This window comes from Phragmites australis, chromosome 10 (genome assembly GCF_958298935.1).
Source record: "Phragmites australis chromosome 10, lpPhrAust1.1, whole genome shotgun sequence".
Lineage (NCBI taxonomy): Eukaryota > Viridiplantae > Streptophyta > Magnoliopsida > Poales > Poaceae > Phragmites > Phragmites australis.
Window position 1 is genome coordinate 34,725,390 of NC_084930.1, and position 24,134 is coordinate 34,749,523.

Consider the following 24,134-nt stretch of genomic DNA (forward strand, 5'->3'; position numbering starts at 1 on the left):
CAACTTGATGCTTTAGTACTCTGCCTTTGGATAAGGCAAATGTTGGTTTTTTCTTTCTTTCTTTCTTTGTCACTTGTATGTTCCGCTAAGTGTATGAGTTTGTTGTTGTCAATCCTAGCCCACTTTTACTTGTTTACGCATGTGCTAATGATTTGAGAGCAGTAGCAGCAATCATCAGTACGTACGTGGAATATATTACTCCCTCCGTCTCAAAATAGATGATGTTTTGGAGTTGTATATAAGATTAAGCTAAACAATAGAATGATCATTTTATTCTCTTTTAATAACATTTATTACGTGAAAAATGAGACTTTTATTGAAAATGAAGTTACTTAATGAAGGTGATAAGATTGGAAAACTTGGACTAAAGTTACCTTAAAATCGTAGAATATCATGTGTTTTAAACATTGTAGAAGATGTTTAAATGTCATCTATTTTGAAACGGAAATAGTACTAACTAATGTCTTAATCGAGGTTTGGTGAATCTTAGTACTGTAACTCTACTAATTAAGCTAGTGTGCGAGCTAGTGTACTCCAGTTAAGGGCCCCATACAGTACTAAGTGTCTTCGGTTAGAAGTTAACCAGCTGAGTTGCGGCAGACCATTCACTCTGTTAAGACTTTGTTTCTTGGAAGTTTGATTGCTCTTGTGTTCCATATTTTGCTGTCGGACACTATCTAATATTACATCCATTCTCACATATATGTTTTTTTTAAAATGTCTGCGGTCAAACTTTAAAAACTTTAACCATTATTAAAAAAAATGCTATGCTTGAAACATGCAAATGATATGAATGGATTCGCCATGAAAAATAATTTCATTTGACTATATGTTTAACATATTTCACTAAAAAATAATATTAAAACATGTGTATTGAAGACCATATCGATGTCTAAGTGACAAGTAATAAAGAATGAAAGTAGTATTTGATAATACAATATTATTGCAGCGGTTTAATGATATGGTATAGAACATATCGAATACTTAAGTCTTCACTCTTGTGCCTAGATATTTCAATCACATGTAACTTTTTTTTATTTGAGAATTAAACAATTATACTACAATTGTGTTCGATGAAAATTGGTTTGCCCGTTCATATGCGGTAATTAAGGACCTAATTTCAATTTTGCACAGGCCCTGAGTAGCAGCAATTTCTTCTTTATGGTACTGTAGTAGTTTTAAAAAAATGTAAATGGTTTGATCAGTGCTTGATTTGATTATGTAGGCGCCTGTCCGAGTGTGGGAGCTGCACTGGGAGCCTCTGCGGATGGCGGCATCCCATCAAGCCCTGATGGCATGGACACATGAGCAGCTGGCCACGCAGGGTGCGGCACAAAACGGTGGCAACCCAATGGTGTTCATCGTGGTGGTAGACTCGGGCTTTTCCATTGTCATGATGAGAGTGCCAGGGAAGGAGGACGTCCCACTCGTGTGCAGCTTCAGAGACCTCTACTTTTTCAGTAGGGTTTCTGCATGAGAACGTGTGGTATGTCTTGGACGACGCGAGCCCTCAAAGGCAGCGGCCACCTTCTGTCAGTTTCCACATGCTTACCAGCTGCTGGGCTTCGACGGATCGGAGGATACAGTTCGGGTAGGCTGGCTGGACTCGGTGCCGGTGGGGATTGACGAACTCTTCGTCACTCACGACTCACTCGACGACGACGACTCCCGCCGTCGGGTGCACCGGCTAGGTGACATCAAGAATGCGCTCTTCAGGCTTATGGTGAGGCCGCACGGTTCCCGTTGTGGAGGTTCGAGTCCGTTAACAATGTCAACACGTTCTCGTTGCTATTCAAGGGCTGGAGTAGCATCAGCAAGAGGGTGATGGCTGGCCCAGATGTCTTCGATGCAGGCGATGGCTTTGCCACATACGCGGAGCTGCTAGCGGCATTTCGCTTCTCCTCCCCCGGCGTCTGAACCAGAAGAATTGAGCTGCTAGCTTCTGCTGCAGCTACAACTGGGAGACCCCAACCACTACATTGATTACGACTTTAGGAGGAACTCTGAATGTCAGTTAGACTGCGTCAAAGCGAAATTCTCGTTATGAAAGGATTTTTGTTTTCTTCAACGTTTTAATGATTTCACTTTACAGTTTCCTTCACGACGAGATTCACAAGATCATTCCCTTTAAAACAAGATCCTTTCTCATTTTTTTTCACGATTCCTATCAAAAAAGAGCTATTAAAAATAAGAGAAAATAAAAAAAATAAGAACAGATAAAAGAATCAGGAACGGAAAAAAATAAAGAAAATACATGCAAGACGTACGTGTCTGTCTTAAACTATGCTGCTACTTTTAATTTTGGCACATTGAAATGCGTGACGCAGGTGAACTGTTTGTGGCTTTATCTGAGCTTGCTTGCTTCTTGATGGTGTTTGAGATGCTGATTGGTTATGAGTTATGACTCATGAGTGCCTCGAGTGGAAAGTGGTGCTTCATCTCTTTTCAATACTACATGTGGACAAAAACGGGTTCTCTGATCATGTGCACCCATCTGAAAACCCTGAGAAGAAACACAGGGACTCTGATTTGATTATGCCAAGGAAACCTTAAAAAATTATAAGACGCAAATGGAAGGGGAAAAAAATCGTGCGTGAACTACTTTCAGTGAAGTGTTCAACATTTTCAGTGTCACCGACTCTGAACGAAGAGGAATACCTGTAGAAAGAGAGACTGACACTCGTGTTCATGTAACCTCATCTGATTGTGATCAGCAGGAGCAGTATAGTCAATGGCCCAGGCTGCACACGGACGGTACTGAGCGCAACATCTCTCACAGAGAGATAGTCACATGGTGCACTTGATACCAAACTGGAAAAGTACCTTAGAAAAATTAGATAGTTCAGAGTACCCTGAAATTAGGAATATCAACATGTACAGTTCAACCTGCTGTTATAAATTTTCTCCTACATCTCACACGTACAGTACAAATGGAATGCGCTGAAAATGTTCTAGGATTTTTCTACGGATTAAGGAGAGTAAACTCTTCCAATGTCCAAGCTCCATCAGGTTTCTTGGGTTAAAATCTGAAATTTGATTTTGGCACCTCTGTTTGATTCTTCCTGTCGTAACCTATATATGTTATGTTACTATTTTCCAGACTTGAAGCTGAATGAATCTTCTAGAATAGACATGAAGAAAAAGTGAAGGCAGAAACTGACGAAGGAAAACAAATTAAATGCTATAGAATCTCTGATTCGTCTCCAGTTTAATTATGTCCAAGCATCCAGTATAAATGCATATAGATTATAGCATGCAAACCGTACCGTAGAATAATGGTCAGAACAGTATGGTTTTCTCCCCTTGCTGTGGATCGGTGCAGCCGTAATGCGCAGTCCTCAGCTGTTTTTGCTTTTGTCACGTTTAAACTGGGTTGGTTTCATTTGTAACGTTGGAATCTGACATGCGTTGTTGCAAATGTGGGCGTGTCGTACGTAGGTATGTATATAGATGATGATGTCTTGTAAATATGGCGTATCAACAGAGCGAGATCGTACGGTCACCAGCATTCTGAATTTCTGATCAGCAACCTGCTGCAGCTGATCATTGTCTGCAGAATAGAGAAACTCTTTTTTTTTGCCGATGTTGAACTTCTAATTCTAGCCTTTAAATAGAAAGCATTACTATTGTAATTGTAGATCGATAAAAATAGTTGAAAAAGAACGCCCGTAGTCATATACTGAAAACATAGACAAATTGATCGAACTTGTTAAAAAATATCATATCTTATGTGTTAATTTTATATTTAACTTGTTGATTTGATGATGCTTCCACTGCATCCATCGGGCATCAACAATAGGAAACAGGACAGAAGCCCGATCCAGATCCAAAACTGAAGCTCCTGGTGGCCTCCGCACGCGCTGGCGGCAACAACGAGCTGGCTTCCATTCTCTCTCTCTCTCTCTCTCTCTGAAAAAACAAAGGTAACAAAAGAAAAGCTGTGGCTGTTATTCATGTAAAGTGCACGTACAGTAATCAGCAATAAGATCTAGCAATAACCAAACAAATCTCTGCCTGTGGTATATATGGAGAGGGAGTGGAGTATATGTATATATGTGATGGGTTGCTGAGTGCAGGCCGGTCACTTTTAATTTCGGTGGTCAACGATCGATCGTGTGGATAGAAAGGCTATATACTCCGTATTAATTGGGTTGGCTTGCCGCCAATTCCATCGTAATATAATCTATTATATTATTATTTGAGTGTTAAGAGAAGCTACTATATTTACTCTTAATAAAAAATAATAAAAAGATCTAGATCACTCATTATTACGAACCTGAAACATTTTAGATTAAATCAAAGAGTTCATATCAAATACGATTAATAAATAACTAAATTCAGAATTAAAAATTATAAAAATTTAGCATTTCGATTTTCATACGGCTTAGGAAGCAAAATATCTAAATAAAAACTCTAAATAAAATAAAATTAAAAATAATTAAAATTGGGGTAATCAAATACCTAAATAAAGAGTCCATATAAAATACAACTGGTCAATAGCTAAAATTTATGATAAAAATTTGAAAACTCTTACTAAGACAGTAGATTAAGAAGTTTCGTGTAGTTCAAGGTCATCGTATCAAGCAGCCAGTAGACAAGACACAACATGCAAGTGAGATAAACTTATTATGTTTTTGATTGGGTTGTCTATGCTTGACGCGTGATTTTAGCAGTTGATCACAACATATACGAATCGAACAAATACATGTAATATATGATTTGGATATAAGTTTAGAACATAAATAGTTTTCTCTTGTAGTAACATATTTTTTATCTCTTCTTCTCATTTTTATTTATTTTGTAACTAAACAATATTAACCTCATAAAAAAGCTAAAAAGATTGTTTTTACATTAAAGATTATCGTAACAAAATATTATAACAAGGCTAGTCACGTCTTTAGTGTAAACTACTTTGCTAGGTTGCTAGTATAATATAATATATTGTTCTTTACACTGTGACGGGGGAGCAAGCAATAAGCTAGATGAGGATGTGCACTAGCAATAAGCTGCGATGCAACCACTTGATTAAATTTCGGCATGCCACTAGCTCCTAATCTTGGGAGTTCTGAATGGGCTCTCCCCAACCTTACTATTCCATCACCATAAGCTATATAAATAGGTCATGGATCTTTAAAAACAATTTGGAAGAAGGAACATTATCATGCATTCTCCTAATCTTTTTCAACTAATCTCATTAATTAGCTAGTCCAGTAAGCACAGGCCGGTTGGTAATTAAGTGTAAAGAGTTAGAACTGCAGTGATGAGCTAGAGGATGGCAAGGCATGGCTGTGGATCGATATCAGCATCAGAGAGAGGCGGGAGGAAATGCAGGAAAGATGGAGCGGTGGGCCGGCAAAAAGGCCACGACAAGATGAACACGACCGAGCAGCACCACAAACACAAACACTTTCTTTCTCTTTCTTTTGGATCAAAAAGCAGGCAGGCAGGCAGGCAGGCATAGATCCAAGTAATTTGATTTCTACCCCTTTTCGTCAGTGCTGTTTCTGGTCCAGTCCGGGCCTCTTTTCCACGGAGATAGAGAAGAGAAGAGAAGAGAAGAGAGATAGAGAGAGAGAGAGAGCTGCGGCTGCCACCACCGACCCACTGAGGCCTAAGCACGCATGCACTCGTGACATGGCATGCATGATCCAATTCGTCCTTCATTTGAGGCTGCCCAAGCATGCCTGCCTAGTAAACGGCGATATGACCAGCAGCATACAGGATTTTGTTTCACCTTTTGTTTCCAAGTGAGTAGGGTAGGAATCCATTTCCGGATCACATAGCAGACAACTACGAAAAATAGTACACTACTTATCTATTCGCTGCTTCTGCCTTTTTCTCTAAGCATGGCTCAAATGTTGTTACTTGCTTCCTAATAACTAATAGTGATTAATTCAGGAATCTCAGAAGCAGCAAAATTAGAATTAACCTCCCCAATTAAATTATATGCTCAAATTTCAGCAAAATGCATGCATAGCCAACGCAGTCGCTGCTGCGTGCATTTCCGGATGAGTAGTCTCCTCGATTTGAGAAATTTGATTATATGTTTCGATTGATTTATTTTGATAACATATCTGAAGTTGATTATCTTTTAATTATATATCTTACATAGACTAGTTTATAATAAAGTTTATATGTCACCTTTATTATTCAATACGAAATTTTATTACAAACTAGTCCATATGTGATATAAAATAAAAATGATTAACTTAGGTCATATAATCATTTTTCACGTTCGACTAACTTGGTTATAACAATATACATTAGCTGGTCTAACTTGGTTAGTCCGGCTGGAAAACTATATAGGCCACATTCCCTACACTCAGATGGCACTAGGAGTGGCACCATGGAAAAGATCCAGAGATAGGAGACAGACCATTTCTCCATCGTTAGATTATCTTTAACGGTTTTTTTAGCTAAAATTATTTTAAGATAGGATTTTCGTTTCCTTCAGAGTTTTAACATTTTTTTATGGTACCATCATCAAGGGATTTTCAAGATCATTTCATTCATAACGGAATTCTCTTTCATTTTACTTCACGATTCCTTTCGAAGGAAAACTGTTAAAGATGAATGGAAATAAAAAGAATAAGAACGGAGAATGAAACAAAATGAAGAAAAAATAGTTAGCGATAGTCTTACAACATAGATTCTGAGCGGCTAATTTCAACATAGTCCAAAAAAACGCAGCAATGCACGCGCGGGCTTTGGTGGATTGGATGGATGTTGCTCGTGATCCAGCTCGCGTAATGTGGAGGCCGAAAGCAGCATGCATCACTGAGGTGGGACCCACAATAATGTCACGTAAGCACCACCCGTGATGTACCATCCACCACTTGAGGGAACAGCGGAGGGGCTTGACATCTTTTCTTGTCTGAATTCTCCTGTAATTTTGTCAGTAACAGTAGCCGTTTCTACTAATACATAGTAGTTCTAGGCCAGTTCAATACTTCAATCCTACATACTAGTCCAGTGTACTGTTCAGGGTAACAGCCCAACAGACTTGCTAGTATAGTAGTAGTGGACACTGAACACACAATGACAGAGACGCCCAGACTTCACAGTGACAGAGACGCAACATTACCCACCTTCACAGTAACAGTATTACAGCCAGCGCATATTAACATAGGACGGTATTACTCCTACTACTCTACTTGGTAACCGAGAAACACTTAATTCAGAACCTGGCAAATTAAGCTCAGGAAACAATCTCACAGCAACAGGCTTCTCCTCAGTCATTTGTAGTGCAAAGTAATTTCCAAAGTTCAAACAACTCCAGTACTCTCCACTCTGTCAGTCACCATGCTAAAGTGCAATGCCCCGTGACAAGTACGGTGTCATTTTTTTTTTTTGGCAGAGCTGCGCTGCAGAACAGTCTAAAAAGGGCATTGCGCTGGATATCAATAAGCAACGACAAAAGTGACTGAAAATAAACAATAAGAATTATTCCATAACTGATATACTAGGTTAAGAGTAGGCCGGTAAAAAGGAGTAGCTAGATTCAGGCGACTGAAACGTCCGTAGAAAGAAAAAATGTACTGCGTAGCAAGCAGGAGACTTGCGAATTTTCATCGGTGGTAAATACTGAAGAGTCACTAGTACAGAAAAGATAATGCATGAAATGTCGGTTGTGGATTGCATAGATTAATCAATCAGTTAATGAATTGAGCAGCTAATGCTCAACAGTGCAGAAATGACTCCTATAAATGGCCTGCCGCTCTTGCCACTACAATCCAATCCACTCCACCACATCTCCTCTCCTCTCCCGTGAGGCCGTGACTCACGAGTCACTACTCACTCACTAGGCTACACTGCGGCTACCAGCACAGGGCAGCAACAATGGCGTTGCGGATGCTCAACGCGTCACCTCTCCATGTATGATTTCGCTGCCTCCGTTATCATTCGCTGCTGCCTCTTGCGAGTCGCAGCGGTTGCGTGTTTCTTGTTCCAGCACAGTTCTAGTCTTTTGGGTGTCCTGAAATATTTGTAATAGCAGTTGCAAGTACGATCCATCTGATTTCCAATCTGTTCCTCTCATCGCTGTTCTTGCGCTTTTCCTATGTTGCGCCTTGGTCACTACCCGTTTCTCTTGTGCGATGCCTTCCCGTAGATTGCTCACACGCACCTTCTGGCCTCTACACGAAATGGCGCGCTGAAAAATACCACCTTTTTGCTCAGATTATAGAGAAATGTCTCAACAATTTCCCTTGAAAAACTTATCTTGTGCGGCGTCCTGATTTGCATCTGCCATTTCTCTCTCGGATTTCCAACAAGACGATGCTATTTTCCCCATGCACAACCAAAATTTAGGCTTCACATTTTTGTTTGCTCTAGTGCTGCATACAGCAGTACCAAATTTCCGAGAACCTTCAATCAAAGTCTGTGATTCTTCATCTTTTCCTCCAAAAAGATCGGTTTTTTTTTAAAAAAAAACTTTGCTGAAATTGAACTCCATCCACCAAATCAGATGAGCTCCTGTGAAGAGTTTATAAAAGAAGATGCAGAATTTTCAAGTACAATAACACGGGACTGACAATCTCCGTTTCTTGGTACAGCTTCTCCGCTCCCTATGCTTCCTCCTCCTCGCCGCGTCGGTGACGGTCGCCGCGCGCCGCCACGGCGCTCCAGCGGGCGGCGCTGCCGGCCAGAGCATGTACCTGGCGCCGAGCTGCCGGGAGCACACGGCGTCTCTGGCGGACTTCGGCGGCGTGGGCGATGGCACGACGTCGAACACGGCGGCGTTCCGGTCGGCGGTGGACCACCTGTCGCAGTACTCCGGCGAGGGCGGCGGCGGCGGCATGCTGTACGTGCCGGCGGGGAAGTGGCTGACGGGGCCCTTCAACCTCACCAGCCACTTCACCCTCTTCCTCCACAGCGATGCCGTCATCCTCGGCTCACAGGTTCGTTCTTGCGTCTCCTCTCCCCTCCCCTCCCCCTTCTTCTTCTTCACTTCACAGGACATTACTATTACCGGTGCTCCTCTCCTCATGTGTGAAACGGCCGCTAATATTGTCTTATTATATGATAACCAGCGAATATAATAGCATGGGTGTACTAAGCATTGCAATTTGGATATCTGTACGTTACCCGACACGCTTAGTGATCTGAAAGATTGCAAGTTTTTAGTTCAGTCTTATGCATAATGCGGTGTCTGTACATCCAGTTGTTCAGATGTTAATTTGTGCTTGAACTGAAAATTACAAAGTTCCCATCAAACAGTGCAGCAATGCTGGAAATAAGTAAGGCATATAACCTGCTCGTGATGATTTTCCATATGCATTCACATGATCTTGATTAAACTTCCTTGAAAGTTTAAAATACGTCATCGGGCTTCTTCAGTTTCCTTTGCTAGTGGTGGTGACAAGTAACAAGCTAGTTTGGTGGTGCAGGATGTAAACGAATGGCCAATCATTGATCCTTTGCCTTCTTATGGAAGAGGGAGGGACAAAATTGGAGGAAGATACGCTAGCCTTATCGGTGGATCAAACCTCACCGATGTAGTCATCACTGGTGAGTAGTCAGTCTTCTTCAGACTTGAGCCTGATTAAATGTTCAGAATTTCAGCTGTTCTCTGTAAACCGAATTCAGAACCCGAAGCAATGCTTTTACGATCCTGCAATAACTTTTCCATTTGACGATACAATTGGTATCCATCTGATTTGCTGCTGCGATGACCAAACCATGCAACCACTTCATTCAGGCAACAACGGGACAATAGATGGGCAGGGTGCGATGTGGTGGTCGAAATTCCACAAGAACCAGCTCAAGTACACACGCGGGTACCTCATCGAGCTCATGCACTCCGACACCATCTTCATCTCCAACCTCACGCTGCTCAACTCGCCGGCGTGGAACATTCATCCGGTCTACAGCAGGTGAGCTTCTGGAATTCGCAATCTGAACAGTATGCACCATGCATGTTTCTGTGGTGAGATTACTGACTCAAAGAAATTGTGCAACTGCAGCAACATCGTGGTGCAAGGCATCACCATTCTCGCGCCGACGCATTCTCCAAACACCGACGGCATCAACCCTGGTATGTACTGTATTTTGTTCATTCATGAGTCGGAACATATAATATAGATAGTGTTGAACCAAAGCGAAGAGCATGCAGGATGGATGCAGATGCTGGAAATAAGTGATGCCTCTGTATTGCAGACTCGTGCTCTCAAGTTCGCATCGAGGACTGCTACATCGTGTCAGGCGACGACTGCGTGGCGATCAAGAGCGGGTGGGACGAGTACGGCATCGCGTACGGCATGCCGAGCCAGCACATCGTGATCCGGCGGCTGACGTGCGTGTCCCCGACGAGCGCGGTGATCGCGCTGGGCAGCGAGATGTCCGGCGGCATCCAGGACGTGCGCGCGGAGGACATCACGGCCATCAACTCCGAGTCCGGCGTGCGCATCAAGACCGCCGTGGGGCGCGGCGCGTACGTGCGGGACGTGTTCGTGCGCGGGATGAGCCTGAACACGATGAAGTGGGTGTTCTGGATGACGGGCAACTACAAGTCCCACCCGGACGACAAGTACGACCCCAACGCCGTCCCCGTCGTCGACAACATCAGCTACCAGGACGTGGTGGCCACCGGCGTGAACACGGCGGCGCGGCTGGAGGGCATCCAGGGCGCGCCGTTCAAGGGCATCTGCATCGCCAACGTGACGGCGGAGATGGCCAAGTCCAGGAAGTACCCGTGGACGTGCACCGACGTGGAGGGCGTGTCGGCCAACGTGAGCCCGTCGCCGTGCGAGCCGCTGCAGGGCGCGCACGACGGCGCCTGCCCGTTCCCCACCGACACGCTGCCCATCGACCAGGTCACCGTGCAGCAGTGCGCCTACGACGTCCCCACCCCCAGCGGCAGCAACTGAAGTCGATCGAGCTTGTGGCTCATACTGACTGGCATGCATCCAGCTGCTTGCTGATCGATACAAGAAACAAGACTAGATCAATACTTACACATGCATGCTTCTCCAAGTAATCTGAAGACAATAACGAGCGAGTGGTCCCATCCCATCTGCTTAAGATGAAGATGAAGATGAAGATGGTGGCTATTGCTCATGTTTTAGTTTCAATGTCCTAAATTAAAGGTCCTGCACTGCTCTGCAGCATCGGTCCTGCAAGTCGTTCCTTGCATTGGCAGTCAGCTGTTGTTCAGGCCAGTCGTTTGCTCATATATGTACTTACCAAAACTGTCTGAAGAGATCGTGCCTGTTGTTGAAATCTGCTATGAAATAAGAATGCAATTGTTGCGAAATGCATGTGAAGTAGGACAGCTGTGATGAATGTGGGGATCACATAAACACCCCTCTGATTTGATCGAGACAGTTGATGCATGGATCTCAGGTCCAATGTGTGTACGTGTTGCACATCTGAAAGTAGCATGCATGTCTCGTTGGCCGTGAACCTAGTGCACGATCATGCATACAAATCAATCATTTGTAGAACTTTGCTACCTTGTTGTTACTATTTTAGTTTTGAGGGACGACCAAGGCGCCGACATTTGCATCAGGTAGAATACAATGCACCCATTCCATCCTGGATGACGTACTTTCTTCTTCTTTTTTTTTAGGGGAATTGGTAATTCCATCAGTGACTATAGCAAAGCTTGCCAACAAAGTTTCGATGCAGAGACAGTACACAACTTGAAATTCAGAGTTGCTCCATGTGAAACAAGTTCATGAACCCGGAGACAGTTGACACGACTTGAAATTCAATAAAATTGCATAAAAGCAAGAACTTAGCCTCCCTAAACAGCACCCCGTTGTAGGAGTTATCATGGATGATGTACTCTTACGAATGTTATTATGATGCGCTTTCTCTCTGAATGACTTATGACTCCATGCTGTTTCTCATCAATACAATAACACAGAAAGTTAGGACTCAACGTTGCCGCTTGGAATTAAACCCTCGGATAGATTATGGTTTATTGGGAATGGGATTTCCTGACTTTACCGAGAGTGGTGATTTCAAATAGCTGCACACCGTTGGATCATATAAATTGACATAGCAGAGTTCAATACTACAGTATCTTGTGAACAGTAAAAATAACAGAGGTGCTACAGTGCAGCCGGTAGAGTGTTTTAACGTTATGACCATCTCACATTTTATTGTCCACCGTGACTTAACACGTCTGAAATCAGGGGATTCGCATCCAATCTGTCCGGGTTTCTGGCTTCTCGTGTGTAAGGGACGCGTAGGTGTGGTGTGCTTAAAAAATAGAGAGAAGCTTTTCGCCAGGGTCCTCTCCGCAATTGTGTCGTAACGCAGCAGCTGCTTGCTTCTTCGTCTTGGCTAGGGTTTCGATTCCGAGCAGAGGAGAGGAGGAGGAGGTGAGAGATGACGACGGCGGCGCGGCCGACGTGGGCGCCGGCTAAGGGCGGTAACGAGCAGGGGGGCACCCGCATCTTCGGCCCTTCCCAGAAGTTCTCCTCCCGCGACCTCGCCGCCCACACCTCCCTCAAGCCCAGGTATCCGTCATACCCCCAGCACCCATCCTTCCTTGGGACCAGACCGTCTTCGCTTGGGATTGCTTGCTTGGCTGGAGATCCGCTCGCTTCAATTTTATTACCCTTCGCGCGTAGCTCGACCAAGGATTGGGGAAACGGCTAGGGTTTGTTACTAGGGGAATCTTGATTTGGGGTGATTTCCCAATCAGAGCGGCCCCCCGTCTTTGATCCCAGCACCACAGAATCGCCAAGTTATGACGGGTATCCAGCAATAGGCGCCTAGCGCTTACTTCTATGTCGTCGCTGGCTAATTGCGGTTGGCATACCAATTATAGAGTGCCTAATCAGTTTGGTTGCTAGATACTAACATCTTTTCCCCCATGCTGGCAGCTTGCAAATAACAATACGCAGTTGCTCCAGCTCTAATGATCATTTTGACTGCACCGGGTAATTTGGATTACATTTGGAAATTTGGATAGAGAAAACTAGTATTTTTAGAAGGTGCAATTTTCTGAATGTCGAACTACTATCGTGAGATTCCATGTTGTCGTAGGAAAATAAGGCTAACAAACTAGCCGTTTGTTATATTGCTAGTCCATTGTACAGTGCGTTCTTTTCGGATTTTGGATATGGGATAACTATATCATAATCAAGTGTAAGCATTTACAAATCTAAATTGCTGCCTCTGCTGCACCAATACAAAGAAAATCTGCGCACAACTTATTGTTTACAGAGATGTATATGTTCTCTGTTAGTATCTGTCAATCAGAATCAACCTCCTCAGATATGGCTAAGATATTCCTTTTTATTTTTGTCTCACCGATTGTCTCTGTCAAAACCTGAGAGTAGGATTGGCCGCATATTCTCATTGCCAATTTGTCAGACTGAGGGTTCTTCCTCTGTGACACATATTGACTATTTGCACCCTTATTTACAGAAAAGAGGGCCAGCAGACCCAAGATGAGCTACAGAAGAGGAACCTCAGGGAGGAGCTTGAGGATCGTGAACGCAAGCACTACTCTTCCAAGGATAAGTCCTATGCTGGTATTACCTATTTTCTCCCTCTTTTGTTCCCTTAGATGGCTATCTAATTGTAGATGGTAACCTGAATGCTCAACCTCTATTCCTCTAACAATGCATGTTCTTGCTTGAAGAAGAGAGAGATCAGCGGAAAAGTTCAAGTCAGCTACTCTTAGAAGGTTGGTGGCACTAATGCTGCGTGAATATCTACTACGATGTGGCTTAGTGATGACTTATTCTTTCTTGTTGTAAATCATAGGTTCAAAGAGAGAGGCTGAGGATAAGATAGTTCCACGAGAAATTGATGCAGATGACTCCGACTTGGAGCCTAAAAGTGATGATGAAAGGTCTGAGCTGTCTCTTGGTGATTTATGAACCTTGCTCTTGTGAAATGCTGCTTAGATGCTTCTTGTTTCTGCATCAGTAGGATGAACTGTACCTAGAACTATGCTAACTATTTTGTAGGATAGGATTAGATTAGTTTTCTGTGTCATTGACAACAATTTGTTGTATTAGTCAGAAGGCTACTTGCTAGTGGTCGATACTCATTCTTGTACATTGCCTGGCATTCTAGTTGGTTTCGGTCAGGCCGTCTTCACAGCAAATGGCAGATATTATATGTCAGCAATTTTCTTGAAATTATTTAGGATTACTCACTAGTGGTCGATACTCATTCTTGTAGGTTGCCTGGTATTCTAGTTGGTTTACAGTGGTTCATGTTCTTGTAACATAGTTCACTTTCATAATGTATTCTTTCTCTTACACATTGAATTACAAATTATATTCAGTGATGAAGATGACGACGACGATGATGACACTGAAGCTCTGATGGCTGAGCTTGAGAGGATCAAGAAGGAAAGAGCCGAGGAGAAGTTTAGAAAGGTTTGTTATTTCCCTATCTCTATCATGATTTCATTGCAATGTTTATTGAGGTTTTGGAAACATAACGGAAAATGTTTAATTGCAGGAGCGTCAACAAGCGGAAGAGGAGGCCAAGATGAAGGAGGCTGAACTGATGCGAGGAAACCCATTGATCAATGTTAACAATCCTGGCTCCTTCAGTATTAAGAGAAGGTAATGCTGAGCTTGTGCTAATCGCTTTTGTCTTACCATCTAATAGAAATCAAGTGGCTTATTGGGAGCCTAATCTTGTTTTATATATGTGTTTGCAGGTGGGATGATGATGTCGTGTTCAAGAACCAGGCACGTGGAGAGGCTAAGACTCCAAAACGGTTCATTAACGACACCATCAGAAGTGATTTCCACCGCAAGTTTCTGCAGAGGTACATGAAATGATGCTGCTGTGACACGCTGTATGTGGCCTGGCAGCGTATGCCGTGGCTTCCTGGGTTGAGCTTGCTGATGTTTCTGTATGAGTGGAAGACCAGTCTGTAATCTGTATGTGACATGACTATAACATCTGAATTATTTCTATGATACTTTTACCCCGTTCCAGAAAAAAAATCAGTGTGCTTTGTATAACCGATGTTGATGTGGCAAAGCTGACGAAAAACTTTCAAGTATTTGTTTGAATACATTCTCAAATATGTTACCTGCTGCTTTTTAAGCCACTTCCCTCTGGTCGTTCTTGCTAGAAACTGCTGGCGATATCTGCTTATGGTACTCCCAATATCCGAAAAGCTTGCGGCACTCTCCCTCCGACTTTGAGAAATAAGATACATGATAAAAAAAAAAATTATGCGATTCGCACCCCCGGCCTTTGCATAGTATATAATTGCCATATCTGTGATCCACTTGCGATACGCTCACAATACAAACACATACAATTGGACATTCTTATGATATATACAAGTGTGATTCTGTTACAATTCTCGAAGAACATACAGCACTATGATGCTTATATTATCAACTCGCACAACAACAATCTAGTACACTGTGCACATGATCGTGCAGTTCCATGTGAATAAAAGAAAAGAACGTTTTCTGTTCTTGATGCTAAAGTCACCTAACGTAGAATCAAATCTTCCAACGACCAACAATAAAAGCATCAAGCCAGAGTTATATATTTCTTATACTCAGCACAAAACGACTCATTCTACCCTAGAACAAGGCAAAACGGGAAACAATCGGAAACTCCAGATTGCTAGCCTATACACCACCTACAAGTCTAAACTGCACGACTGGACTCACCTACTAAAGAATGAAAAGAAGCCGCCTTTCTTCTTGGGTCTCTCCTGCTCCTCGACCATGACTGCTGTCATCGCATCTCTTTCAATTAACCGCCAAGTAGCCTGCTCCAGAGCAAGGCCAGCCGGTGTGGGCGGGTCGTTGAGCACCAATGGCACACCCCTATTTGTACTCCGGATCACCTCCGCATCCTCTGGCACCACACCGAGCAAAGGCAACCCAAGCATTTCTTGCACGTCAAGAGCTGACATCATGTCCTCTCCTTTTACCAGGTCTGGTCGCACCCGGTTAACAATAATCTTGATGTCTTTGATGCCGTCGCACTCCAACAGCCCAGCAACACGGTCAGCATCACGGAGAGCCGTAATGTCAGGGGTAGTAACAAGCACGGCCTCTTCTGCCGGGGCAATGGCAGTGACGAACCCAGCATCAACACCTACAAGGCAAACCTCAGTCAAGCAACCTTAGATAACAGGAGTAGATGCAGATTTCTTGTTCTAAATAGACATCATAACTTGTTTTGAGAAAAAAGAAAAATCTACATCTGGTCTGCAGCTTTGGTGGAATAGGATTGAATCACCTGATGTGGCAATATATATAGACCAAAGAGGAGAAACATAGCACACAACTTTTTATCAAACAGATCACAGGGTAAAGTTGACAACGCACATTACATTAGGACTAGAATAAACATGAAAAGGTTGAAGGTTGCATATGACCACAGTTAGACTTCTGCATCGAACAATTTGAGACCCAATCAGAGAAGAGGAAAGTCACAGATAAATTAGGTACCCTGATCTCTGACTCTAATAATGCCTGTATATGGAAGTTTTGAAATGCAACTAAAGATACCACAATCTAAGACTAACCTCATAATAAATTGGCAAACAAATGGGTAAAATTTGACAAATCTGAACATCACATCGTGAAAAACGAAGTAGTTTTATTAGAGGAATGATGAGTATCCAGGCTCTAAAATCCTTAGTCTTGGATAATCAATGCATATTAATGTGGGGAAACTATGAGGTTGAAATCAACATTACAACTGCTGTTAGCACTCCTCGAGCGAAGATCCTAGACCATACCTTCGAGGGACTAATAAAAATTATCGAAATTGGACTAGAGCGAGGCTCCTGGAACATCCCAATTCAGTTCATTTCATACGATTAACTAATGGGAGTCTAGGGTACATGTATTCTTAGATAGGAAATTATATAGCATCTCTAACAATAGGCGAAACAGTGAGTTAAACTCATCAGAATGGTTCCTTAATCCGCTGCTAGTAGATGGAGACAGTAATTAATCACGCTTAGGATTAGATGGCGCCCATGCAACAATAAGGAAGAGAAGTGATGCAGGGTGTTAGGAGTGGCTGACCTGCGGGGCAGTCGATGAGGATGAATGCGGGTGGGTTGGCGGCGCGGCGGAGCGCGTCGGCGACCCAGGTGAGGGTCTTGGATCCGAAGGCGAGCGGCAGCTTGGAGCGGGGCTTGGAGAGGCAGAGCAGCTGGAGGTCCTGGAGCGCGCGGTGGCGGACGAGCGCCTGGTCGAGGCGGCAGTCGCCGGCGAGAACGTCGGCGGCGGTGAGGTGTACGCGGTTCTCCAGGCCCAGCAGCAGGTCGAGGTTGCGCAGGCCCGCGTCGGCGTCGACGGCGACGACAGGGAGCGAGAGGCGCGCGAGGGAGGCGGCGAGGTTGGCGGTGGTGGTGGTCTTGCCCACGCCGCCCTTGCCTGAGGTGACCACGACCACCCGCGGGGTGGGGCCCGAGAGCTCCGGGCCACCGTGGTGGCGCGTGGGGGCGCTGGCGCAGCGTGGAGGAGGGGGGAGGGGGAGGAGGCGCGGCGGCGCGAAGGCCATTGGATGGAGACGGGGTAGGGTTGGCGAGTGTTTGGGGAGGTCACAGCGACGAGTCCGAGGTAGTGACGGCCATGGCTGCGGCTACACTACTAGAGATTGCGTTGAGGAAGAGGAGACCTGTTGATCCTTTTGCAAGCAAGCAGCAGGTCACTTGTGAATTTCTTCTTTTTTGCAGAATTCAATAGCGTTTATACAAAATCGAAAACGGGTAGGAATTACAGAGGTGGCTGCTACGACGACAGCATGCATTCCCTTCCCCAGTAGACCAGACCAGACCAGACTTGCATAACTAGTAGTACATACATGCTACGCTACTACCAGAGAAACAACCATCTTGCAGCAACCCAATGTCTGTGTCTGTCAATTGTAGAGGCTAAACCAAGTTACACAGCGATTTCTGTGACGAGTACTGACACACATACAACAAACCACGCTTCTCCATCCCTTGGATCGCACAACCGACCTCGTCTCCATCATCTGTATCTCAAGTTCATGTCAAGCTCATGCCCGTACATCCCACCGGGTACAGGGCCGGCCATTGCAGGGTGCACCTGCTGCTTTGATCTGGCGGCTGACATCTCCATCTGCATCAACATTTCAAAGGCCTCTGCATGATTGCCTCCAACATCTGGGCCTGATGGGCCTAAACAGTGCAAGCAAAAAAAAGAGTCTTTAGAAAGCTGGCATGTGTGGCTAAAAATGCATGTGATACACCCAATCTCACAAATGCTAAAATCAAGATAAGATTTACCCATGATACTTTGAAAAACGAAGAAAGACGAACTAAAAAACAAGGAGCAAAAAAGGGATAAGGCTTAACCTATTCTCCTCGACTCAGAAAATAATAGAACAGGTCAGTTATTTGTTTCTCCTATAACAACAAAAGTCCAAACGAAATCTTAACCGCCAAAAGAAGCGAATATCATTCCATTCAGCCTATGTACCATCTAAATTAAACTATGAGCGTTGTGCTTCTAAGGTGAATTAGTTAACTTTGTGCCGTGTGACCAGGGATATCAGATTTAGGAAGGTAAGCACTTTCTCTTAGTGCCTTGACATTTATAGCAGGCCAGCCATTGTGCCATCTAAACTTGCAAACAGTGACAGGTACAATCTGTAAGAAAACACGACATACAAAATCAGCATGTAGAGACTCACCTGGCATCATCATTCCAAATTCTCCATAGCCGGGCTGGCGAGGGTGCATATGGAAATTATTTACATTGCTCATCTCAGGCCTATAACCACGCATGTGATGCACAGGCTGAGACTGAGATGGTGGGACACCTCTTGGCAAGCCTTCTGGTGGAAAACTACGAGGCATGGAGATGTGTTGCAGCATAAGATGATGGGCAGCTGGGTCCAAGTGGGGGACCCCTGGAGCATGTAGACTATGTTGCATAGGATTCACATTAGTTGGGAAAGAACGGTGGGGATCATGTCGTATCGATTGTGGCATGTCAAATGGGGATTGCTGGTTTCTATTAACAATGCGATCCATCATAGGACGAGGTGCCATCATAGGTGGTCTACCCTGTAGGCGATAAAGATTCTGAGACTCAACCTGATAACGCTGTTCGCGAGAATGAGATCCAAGCGCATCAGGACCAAGTACTTGAATGTGTTCTGCGTCGCCAGGCACAAGACTTTGAAACCTATAACTGAGACCATCAACTGCCTTCTCAGGCAACAGCCCTTCAACCCTACTGGATTTCACTGATGGCAGAAGATCAGAATTGTGAATAGGCAGAGAGTCATTCATTGTAAACAAATTATCTTCTTCAGGCAGTAGAATTTCCAAACCTTTCTTGTCAAAGCTAGCATTTCCCTGACTTGGACCAGGTAGTGCTGAATTCCTGAACTCAATTCCTGATTCTTTAGGAACAGCAGCATCCTTAGCGCTATTGAAGGGTAGGGTTGGTTCAATAGGGTAGTATACTTCATGGCAAGACGACTCATTACGACCACCAGGTGCAGATCCTCTAATAGAAACTGGTGCATCTTTGGAATGCAGCTCATTCATAAATGCAGCCCCAAATAATGCTTCCAGTGTCAAGTTCTTCTCTGAAGTAGGAACATTTTCAGCCTTATTAACTGGATCACTTGTAGATATCCCACCATTGGCCATTATATTTGCGTCAACACTCTGCAGTTCATCAGCTGATCCTATCTGGAAACCCAACGACGACAATCCCTTATTATCTGGTCCCTTTTGTAACAATGAAAGAAGATGCTGTGATGCATGATTATCTACAGCAACTTTCTGCGTGGCAATTGACTCATCCACAACAGTCTGATGCTCCCGTATAGCATTTTCCCGAGTCGAGCTGCTATTGCTCTTAACCTGAGCCAGCATCGTCTGCTCAAGATCCTCACACGTCATCATTACTGGAACCGTCTCTGGAACATCAGAACGGTTGTACTGTTCCAGGATTCCATCAGCAGGTGTAGGAGATGTAAATGAGAAAAGCTTGGATGCAGAATCAGATTTATCAATAGGTGATCTCGGTGATAAATTCTGAACAGCACCATCAGATAAAGGAGTGTGAATTATATCTTCTGGCCCTGAATTTTCATTTTTGACAATCATGGAGAGCAGGCTCTTTGAAGATAAGTCTTCTGCAGGTTTCAAATCTGCAGGAAATACAAAGTTTGAAATCATCAAAAGAACGGATCACCAAATGGACGCTGTGGAGTAAAGAGGGGCATGTCCTCAGCTCTTTTTATTTTGGGGAATTTTTGTGCATGATGATTTACCTCGACCAACCTAGGAGGAAATAGGTGGCTTTGACATTAAGAAGAAATAGGCACCCAAATTCGAGTTGAAGAGGACTCGAACCTAGGTGGTAGAGATGTACAGCCACACCTTCCACCAACTGAGCTAGGCTCAGTTGCTCGCATGATGATTTACAAAGATGCTAATACCACTTTGACCAAATGTCTGACATAATGAAACCAGCTAGCAAATTAACGAAACAGGGTTACCTTCATCAAGAAACCAGCGGGCAAATTTGGATGATTCTGGTAAAGAAGAAACCATCATATGGTCATCAGTTTTCAGTGGCTGACTCTGCAAAAGGCATCAAAGTCAGAATAAACACATGACCCATGCAACAGGTATTTGAATGCCCAACAAAATTGGAACTCTTCTTTCCAGAGCACCTTGGTGCTACATGGCAAGGACCAGAAACAAATTGTAATTTCTAAACTGTAGCTGTAACCCACCAAATGTTTCTTTACATTTAAACCTAACAGGATAAGATGTGGATTCAAGGCCATTTGAGCAAGTAAATCAACAAAGTAGGAAGCTATCACATCAATGCGCAAAACACAAAGATGTTTTAAGTTAGATTATCAACTGTCACCTTTCTTATAAACAATAATAACTGAACTGGAACAGTAAACGAATTATATCTAAGACCTAACTGCATTTTAGAAAGCATGAATTGTGCAATAAAATCAGATATAAAACTGTGAAGGTGCAAGTTTAAATCACAATTACATCACAAGATTTGGTTGGATCACATTGCAATTCATAGCTTATATAAATATACACAGAATCATAAAGATCCATGAGAGGCTTCTGCACAGATAAGGAACTAAGACTAAGCAGGACCAAACAAGGATTTGTGGCCGTACCTCAACATAAATCGGTACATTGCTGCCACTTTTTGATAATGCATTGCCAAAGAACTGTTCCAAGATTGAGATTGAATTGTCCTTCCTAACTGGATCAATATTTTTTGATTTGCCTTCCTTTTCAATAGAATACTTATCCATTACATCAGCTTGCCAATCTTTGCTCCCTTGCAGTTTGCTAGAAGCAAATTCAGTCGAAGAGGTAACACCCACAGATGGAAGCATGTGCTTTTGAGCCATAGTAGAAATGTTATCGGAAATACCCTTCTCTTTGCTTTCACATGCAGCAATCTCTGCTGCTGACTGGTTTCCCTCTAGATGACCACCAAGTCGTGCAATATTCGCCATGTTAGCCTCACTAGTTGCATTGTGAGCCTACAAGTACAAACATAATAAGTAACAATATGGCGTTGGTGGATAGTAGATTTGCTAAGGAAAAGATTCTATCAGAGAGAAGATGAAGAACTAAAGGTTCAATCTTCAATGAACTCAAATTTTTCTAAAGGCAACAACTGCATGGTAGGAACAAACTGTGTGTAATTGCTGGCATTCAACTAATCTGTTAACTATTGAAAGAATGTCTGGATACTACCTTTGGTTCAAGTGAGATGTTGGACGACTGTGACTGAAGCTTTTTCTCCACAAATGCATTTGCAAAACCAGGCGGCACAAGTGGCCTGGCTGCGGGAGCTGGTAGAACTGAAGATCCATCTAGCTTCTCATTTTTGGTTTTGGCATTTGCCTTTTCAGTAAACGTCTGTAACTGTGAAATGATATCATCACTGGGATTTTCTTTCAGGATATCAGGACCATTTTTCTTTCCTTGCATGGTTTTATGTTGCTCTTTCCTCATCAATTCAAATGACGCTGCATATAAGGGCAATGTGAGACTCAGACACTATAGATGATTGTGGTGCAAAAAATGGATATTTTATGTTGCAGTAAGAGACACTGACCCCTCCGTTTCCTTTCTTCTTCTGCTCTGTCGTCATTTGAGCATTCAGAAGACCCAAATGTCTCATCATTTATTGAGTCAATATCTTTCCGTGAAAAGGGAGCAGCCTGTCATTAATGTGTAACGTACTCACTAAGGTTGCCGAGATTGTCAATCTATAAGAGGAAGGAAGGAAAGGCACATGCATGCAAGCTCAAACCTTGAACGGACGTGGTGGCTGGTAACGTTCAGAAGTCCTGTTTAGCTGATACGCATTACCATGATCCTTCGATGCCAACTGTCCAGCATATCCTGATGGTTTAGGGAAACCACCACTTCCCAGTAGGCCGGCATGCTCCGTGTTCTGCCAATTCCGTTTGAATTGGTTTCCACTGCGCATATCTGCATGGTAACATTATTAACTCCACAGCAGAAGGACCTAAGTAATGCAGTCGACATTCCTAATATGCCCATAAATAGGATGGGCAACGTGAAGTAAAATATGGCTAACTAAAAAAATAATAATCATGCAATCAATGTATCTCCACCTTCCTCTGTTTACTATTATTGGTTAAATAAATGCACACATCTATGAGTATACACTTGAAAGCTTCCGAATGGCAAGTCCACAAGACACTGAATCATTTCACAGGCGAAAAAAGGGCAAGGCGAACAATTCTTTACTAATCTTTCACAGGCTACCAACATTGACAAAATAAGGAAGTAAGGAATTACGTAAACACTGTCCAAAAATAAACAAGCTTACCCTGTGTTAAAGACTCGCGGTCAGGTAACTCCCCATCCCGGTCGCTTGATCCAGTCGAGCGAGTGTCCCACCTCCCTCCTGAGTTCCCGCCACGAGAAGAGTAAGTATAGCCTCCTGACACATCTGACCTTCCTAGGGGAGTATTGTAGTAGCCCTTGTTCCTCTCAAGCACACCTGATGACAGCTCCTCCAGCTCACTGTTGGACAAGCAAACACAAAGATCATAACATACAAAGCCCCCGGGCCACTGGGCAAAATGCATAACCAATATACAACAAGGCAAAATGACCTAAGGAGCGCCGAATCAAAGCCGGCGGGCAGCTTCTTGCAATGCTCCAACTCGCCAAACGACAGCAGAAAATCCCTGGAGTACACTATCCTCATCTTCGTCCTGTCATAGATAAACAGACACATGTACAACAGGTCACGATTCACAGAACTTTCAAGTTGCAGGTAGCAACAGTGAAACGAACAAGGGATACTCACTTGGGTTCTGGGGGCTCGGAGCTCATCTCGACACAGCACCAAGGACCTCGGCTGCCCGCCTCTAAGCCAAATCTAACAGCTCGGGCGCTACCCTCAAATCACGAGGACTCAAGGGCGGCGGTCAGCGAGCGGCATGTGGGTTTCAACAGAAATTCTGGAAACTAAACCGCATCTGCACCTCGGGCGGGCTAATCTTGCGCGCTGAAGACGACGACGACGAAGAAGAAGAACCTAATCGAAGCATGGATTAATCGAGTAGACAATCAGGGTACCACGCAGCAAACAAATCCGCGACTAACTAAAGGGGGGGAGATCCGTCCAAGCAAGCTAGGTTAGGGTTTCTTGCCAGCAGAAGAAGAAATCGATCCTGAGTCCGGGTGGATCTACACTCCACGCTAGTCCAGAACCAGTGGAGGGCGGGGAAGAGGAGGATGTGGACGTCTCTCGACGGGAGGAGGAGAGCTAGGGTGGAAGAGGGAGGCTTGGATTGCCGTCGGTGAGGTGAGGTTCGCCGATGATGAGTCGCAGCGAGCGAATTGTGGTGAGGGAAGGAAATGGTGAGAAAGAGAGAGAGGAGAGAGACCCTCAACTTTGGTGATTTCCAGATCCACCCCTGGATCGAGGCAGAACAATAAATACTGCAAATGTTGCGTTGATGTATTACTACTTCCTTCGCTCAAAAAATGCATGATGTTTTTATTTTTTTTATGGTTTTATACGCATAACTTTAATTATTATTTTTATTAAATATTTTAGATGCTATTGACAATCAAAATGTTAAATTTTTATGATCGAAAAGAGTATTACTCTTTTGTCCTAGATAAAAACATGTTGGCG

At 43.7% G+C, this 24,134-nt stretch overlaps 4 protein-coding genes across 5 annotated transcripts; 2 read left to right on the top strand and 2 right to left on the bottom strand.

The window, feature by feature from the left end:
• The first annotated feature begins 7,717 nt into the window (after positions 1 to 7,717).
• On the top strand, positions 7,718 to 11,254 carry LOC133931021 (probable polygalacturonase). The gene is made up of 6 exons (XM_062377834.1): positions 7,718 to 7,875; positions 8,556 to 8,900; positions 9,390 to 9,510; positions 9,701 to 9,875; positions 9,966 to 10,036; positions 10,159 to 11,254. Exons 1-6 carry the CDS (start codon positions 7,840 to 7,842, stop codon positions 10,866 to 10,868), a joined length of 1,458 nt encoding a protein of 485 aa, XP_062233818.1. The 5' UTR covers positions 7,718 to 7,839; the 3' UTR covers positions 10,869 to 11,254.
• A 971-nt stretch (positions 11,255 to 12,225) lies between these two features.
• Positions 12,226 to 14,948, top strand: LOC133931024 (uncharacterized). 2 transcript variants are annotated; one of them, XM_062377839.1, is made up of 7 exons: positions 12,226 to 12,467; positions 13,384 to 13,490; positions 13,604 to 13,645; positions 13,726 to 13,813; positions 14,255 to 14,348; positions 14,434 to 14,540; positions 14,639 to 14,948. In XM_062377839.1, the coding sequence occupies exons 1-7, from the start codon at positions 12,337 to 12,339 to the stop codon at positions 14,760 to 14,762; spliced, it is 693 nt and encodes a 230-aa protein (XP_062233823.1). In that variant the 5' UTR covers positions 12,226 to 12,336; the 3' UTR covers positions 14,763 to 14,948. The 2 variants fall into 2 exon arrangements, with proteins under 2 accessions (XP_062233823.1, XP_062233822.1); XM_062377838.1 differs by having other exon boundaries at positions 12,227 to 12,467; positions 13,601 to 13,645.
• A 303-nt stretch (positions 14,949 to 15,251) lies between these two features.
• LOC133931023 (septum site-determining protein minD homolog, chloroplastic-like) lies at positions 15,252 to 17,476 on the bottom strand. The gene is made up of 2 exons (XM_062377837.1): positions 16,992 to 17,476; positions 15,252 to 16,050 (listed from the first exon to the last, which is right to left on the bottom strand). Exons 1-2 carry the CDS (start codon positions 17,470 to 17,472, stop codon positions 15,614 to 15,616), a joined length of 918 nt encoding a protein of 305 aa, XP_062233821.1. The 5' UTR covers positions 17,473 to 17,476; the 3' UTR covers positions 15,252 to 15,613.
• A 123-nt stretch (positions 17,477 to 17,599) lies between these two features.
• LOC133931022 (uncharacterized) lies at positions 17,600 to 23,912 on the bottom strand. Its single transcript, XM_062377835.1, has 10 exons — positions 23,298 to 23,912; positions 23,101 to 23,202; positions 22,812 to 23,008; positions 22,266 to 22,447; positions 22,068 to 22,173; positions 21,704 to 21,978; positions 21,112 to 21,486; positions 20,458 to 20,542; positions 18,631 to 20,106; positions 17,600 to 18,115 (listed from the first exon to the last, which is right to left on the bottom strand). Exons 1-10 carry the CDS (start codon positions 23,321 to 23,323, stop codon positions 17,946 to 17,948), a joined length of 2,994 nt encoding a protein of 997 aa, XP_062233819.1. The 5' UTR covers positions 23,324 to 23,912; the 3' UTR covers positions 17,600 to 17,945.
• Between the last annotated feature and the right edge of the window lie 222 nt (positions 23,913 to 24,134).

What these genes read in the sequence shown, in the direction of transcription:
- LOC133931021 (XM_062377834.1), top strand. Translation starts at nt 7,840, where the DNA reads ATGGCGTTGCGGATGCTCAACGCGTCACCTCTCCAT. An exon ending in TCAACGCGTCACCTCTCCAT is followed by an intron (nt 7,876 to 8,555) that starts GTATGATTTCGC and finishes TTCTTGGTACAG; the next exon opens with CTTCTCCGCTCCCTATGCTT. An exon ending in CACCGACGGCATCAACCCTG is followed by an intron (nt 10,037 to 10,158) that starts GTATGTACTGTA and finishes TCTGTATTGCAG; the next exon opens with ACTCGTGCTCTCAAGTTCGC.
- LOC133931023 (XM_062377837.1), bottom strand. Translation starts at nt 17,472, where the DNA reads ATGGCCTTCGCGCCGCCGCGCCTCCTCCCCCTCCCCCCTCCTCCACGC. An exon ending in CCTCATCGACTGCCCCGCAG is followed by an intron (nt 16,051 to 16,991) that starts GTCAGCCACTCC and finishes TTTGCCTTGTAG; the next exon opens with GTGTTGATGCTGGGTTCGTC.
- LOC133931022 (XM_062377835.1), bottom strand. Translation starts at nt 23,323, where the DNA reads ATGAGCTCCGAGCCCCCAGAACCCAA. An exon ending in ACATCTCACTTGAACCAAAG is followed by an intron (nt 21,487 to 21,703) that starts GTAGTATCCAGA and finishes TTGTACTTGTAG; the next exon opens with GCTCACAATGCAACTAGTGA. An exon ending in CCGCTGGTTTCTTGATGAAG is followed by an intron (nt 20,107 to 20,457) that starts GTAACCCTGTTT and finishes TATTTCCTGCAG; the next exon opens with ATTTGAAACCTGCAGAAGAC.
- LOC133931024 (XM_062377838.1), top strand. Translation starts at nt 12,337, where the DNA reads ATGACGACGGCGGCGCGGCCGACGTGGGCGCCGGCTAAGGGCGGTAAC. An exon ending in CCTAAAAGTGATGATGAAAG is followed by an intron (nt 13,814 to 14,254) that starts GTCTGAGCTGTC and finishes AATTATATTCAG; the next exon opens with TGATGAAGATGACGACGACG. An exon ending in TCCTTCAGTATTAAGAGAAG is followed by an intron (nt 14,541 to 14,638) that starts GTAATGCTGAGC and finishes ATGTGTTTGCAG; the next exon opens with GTGGGATGATGATGTCGTGT.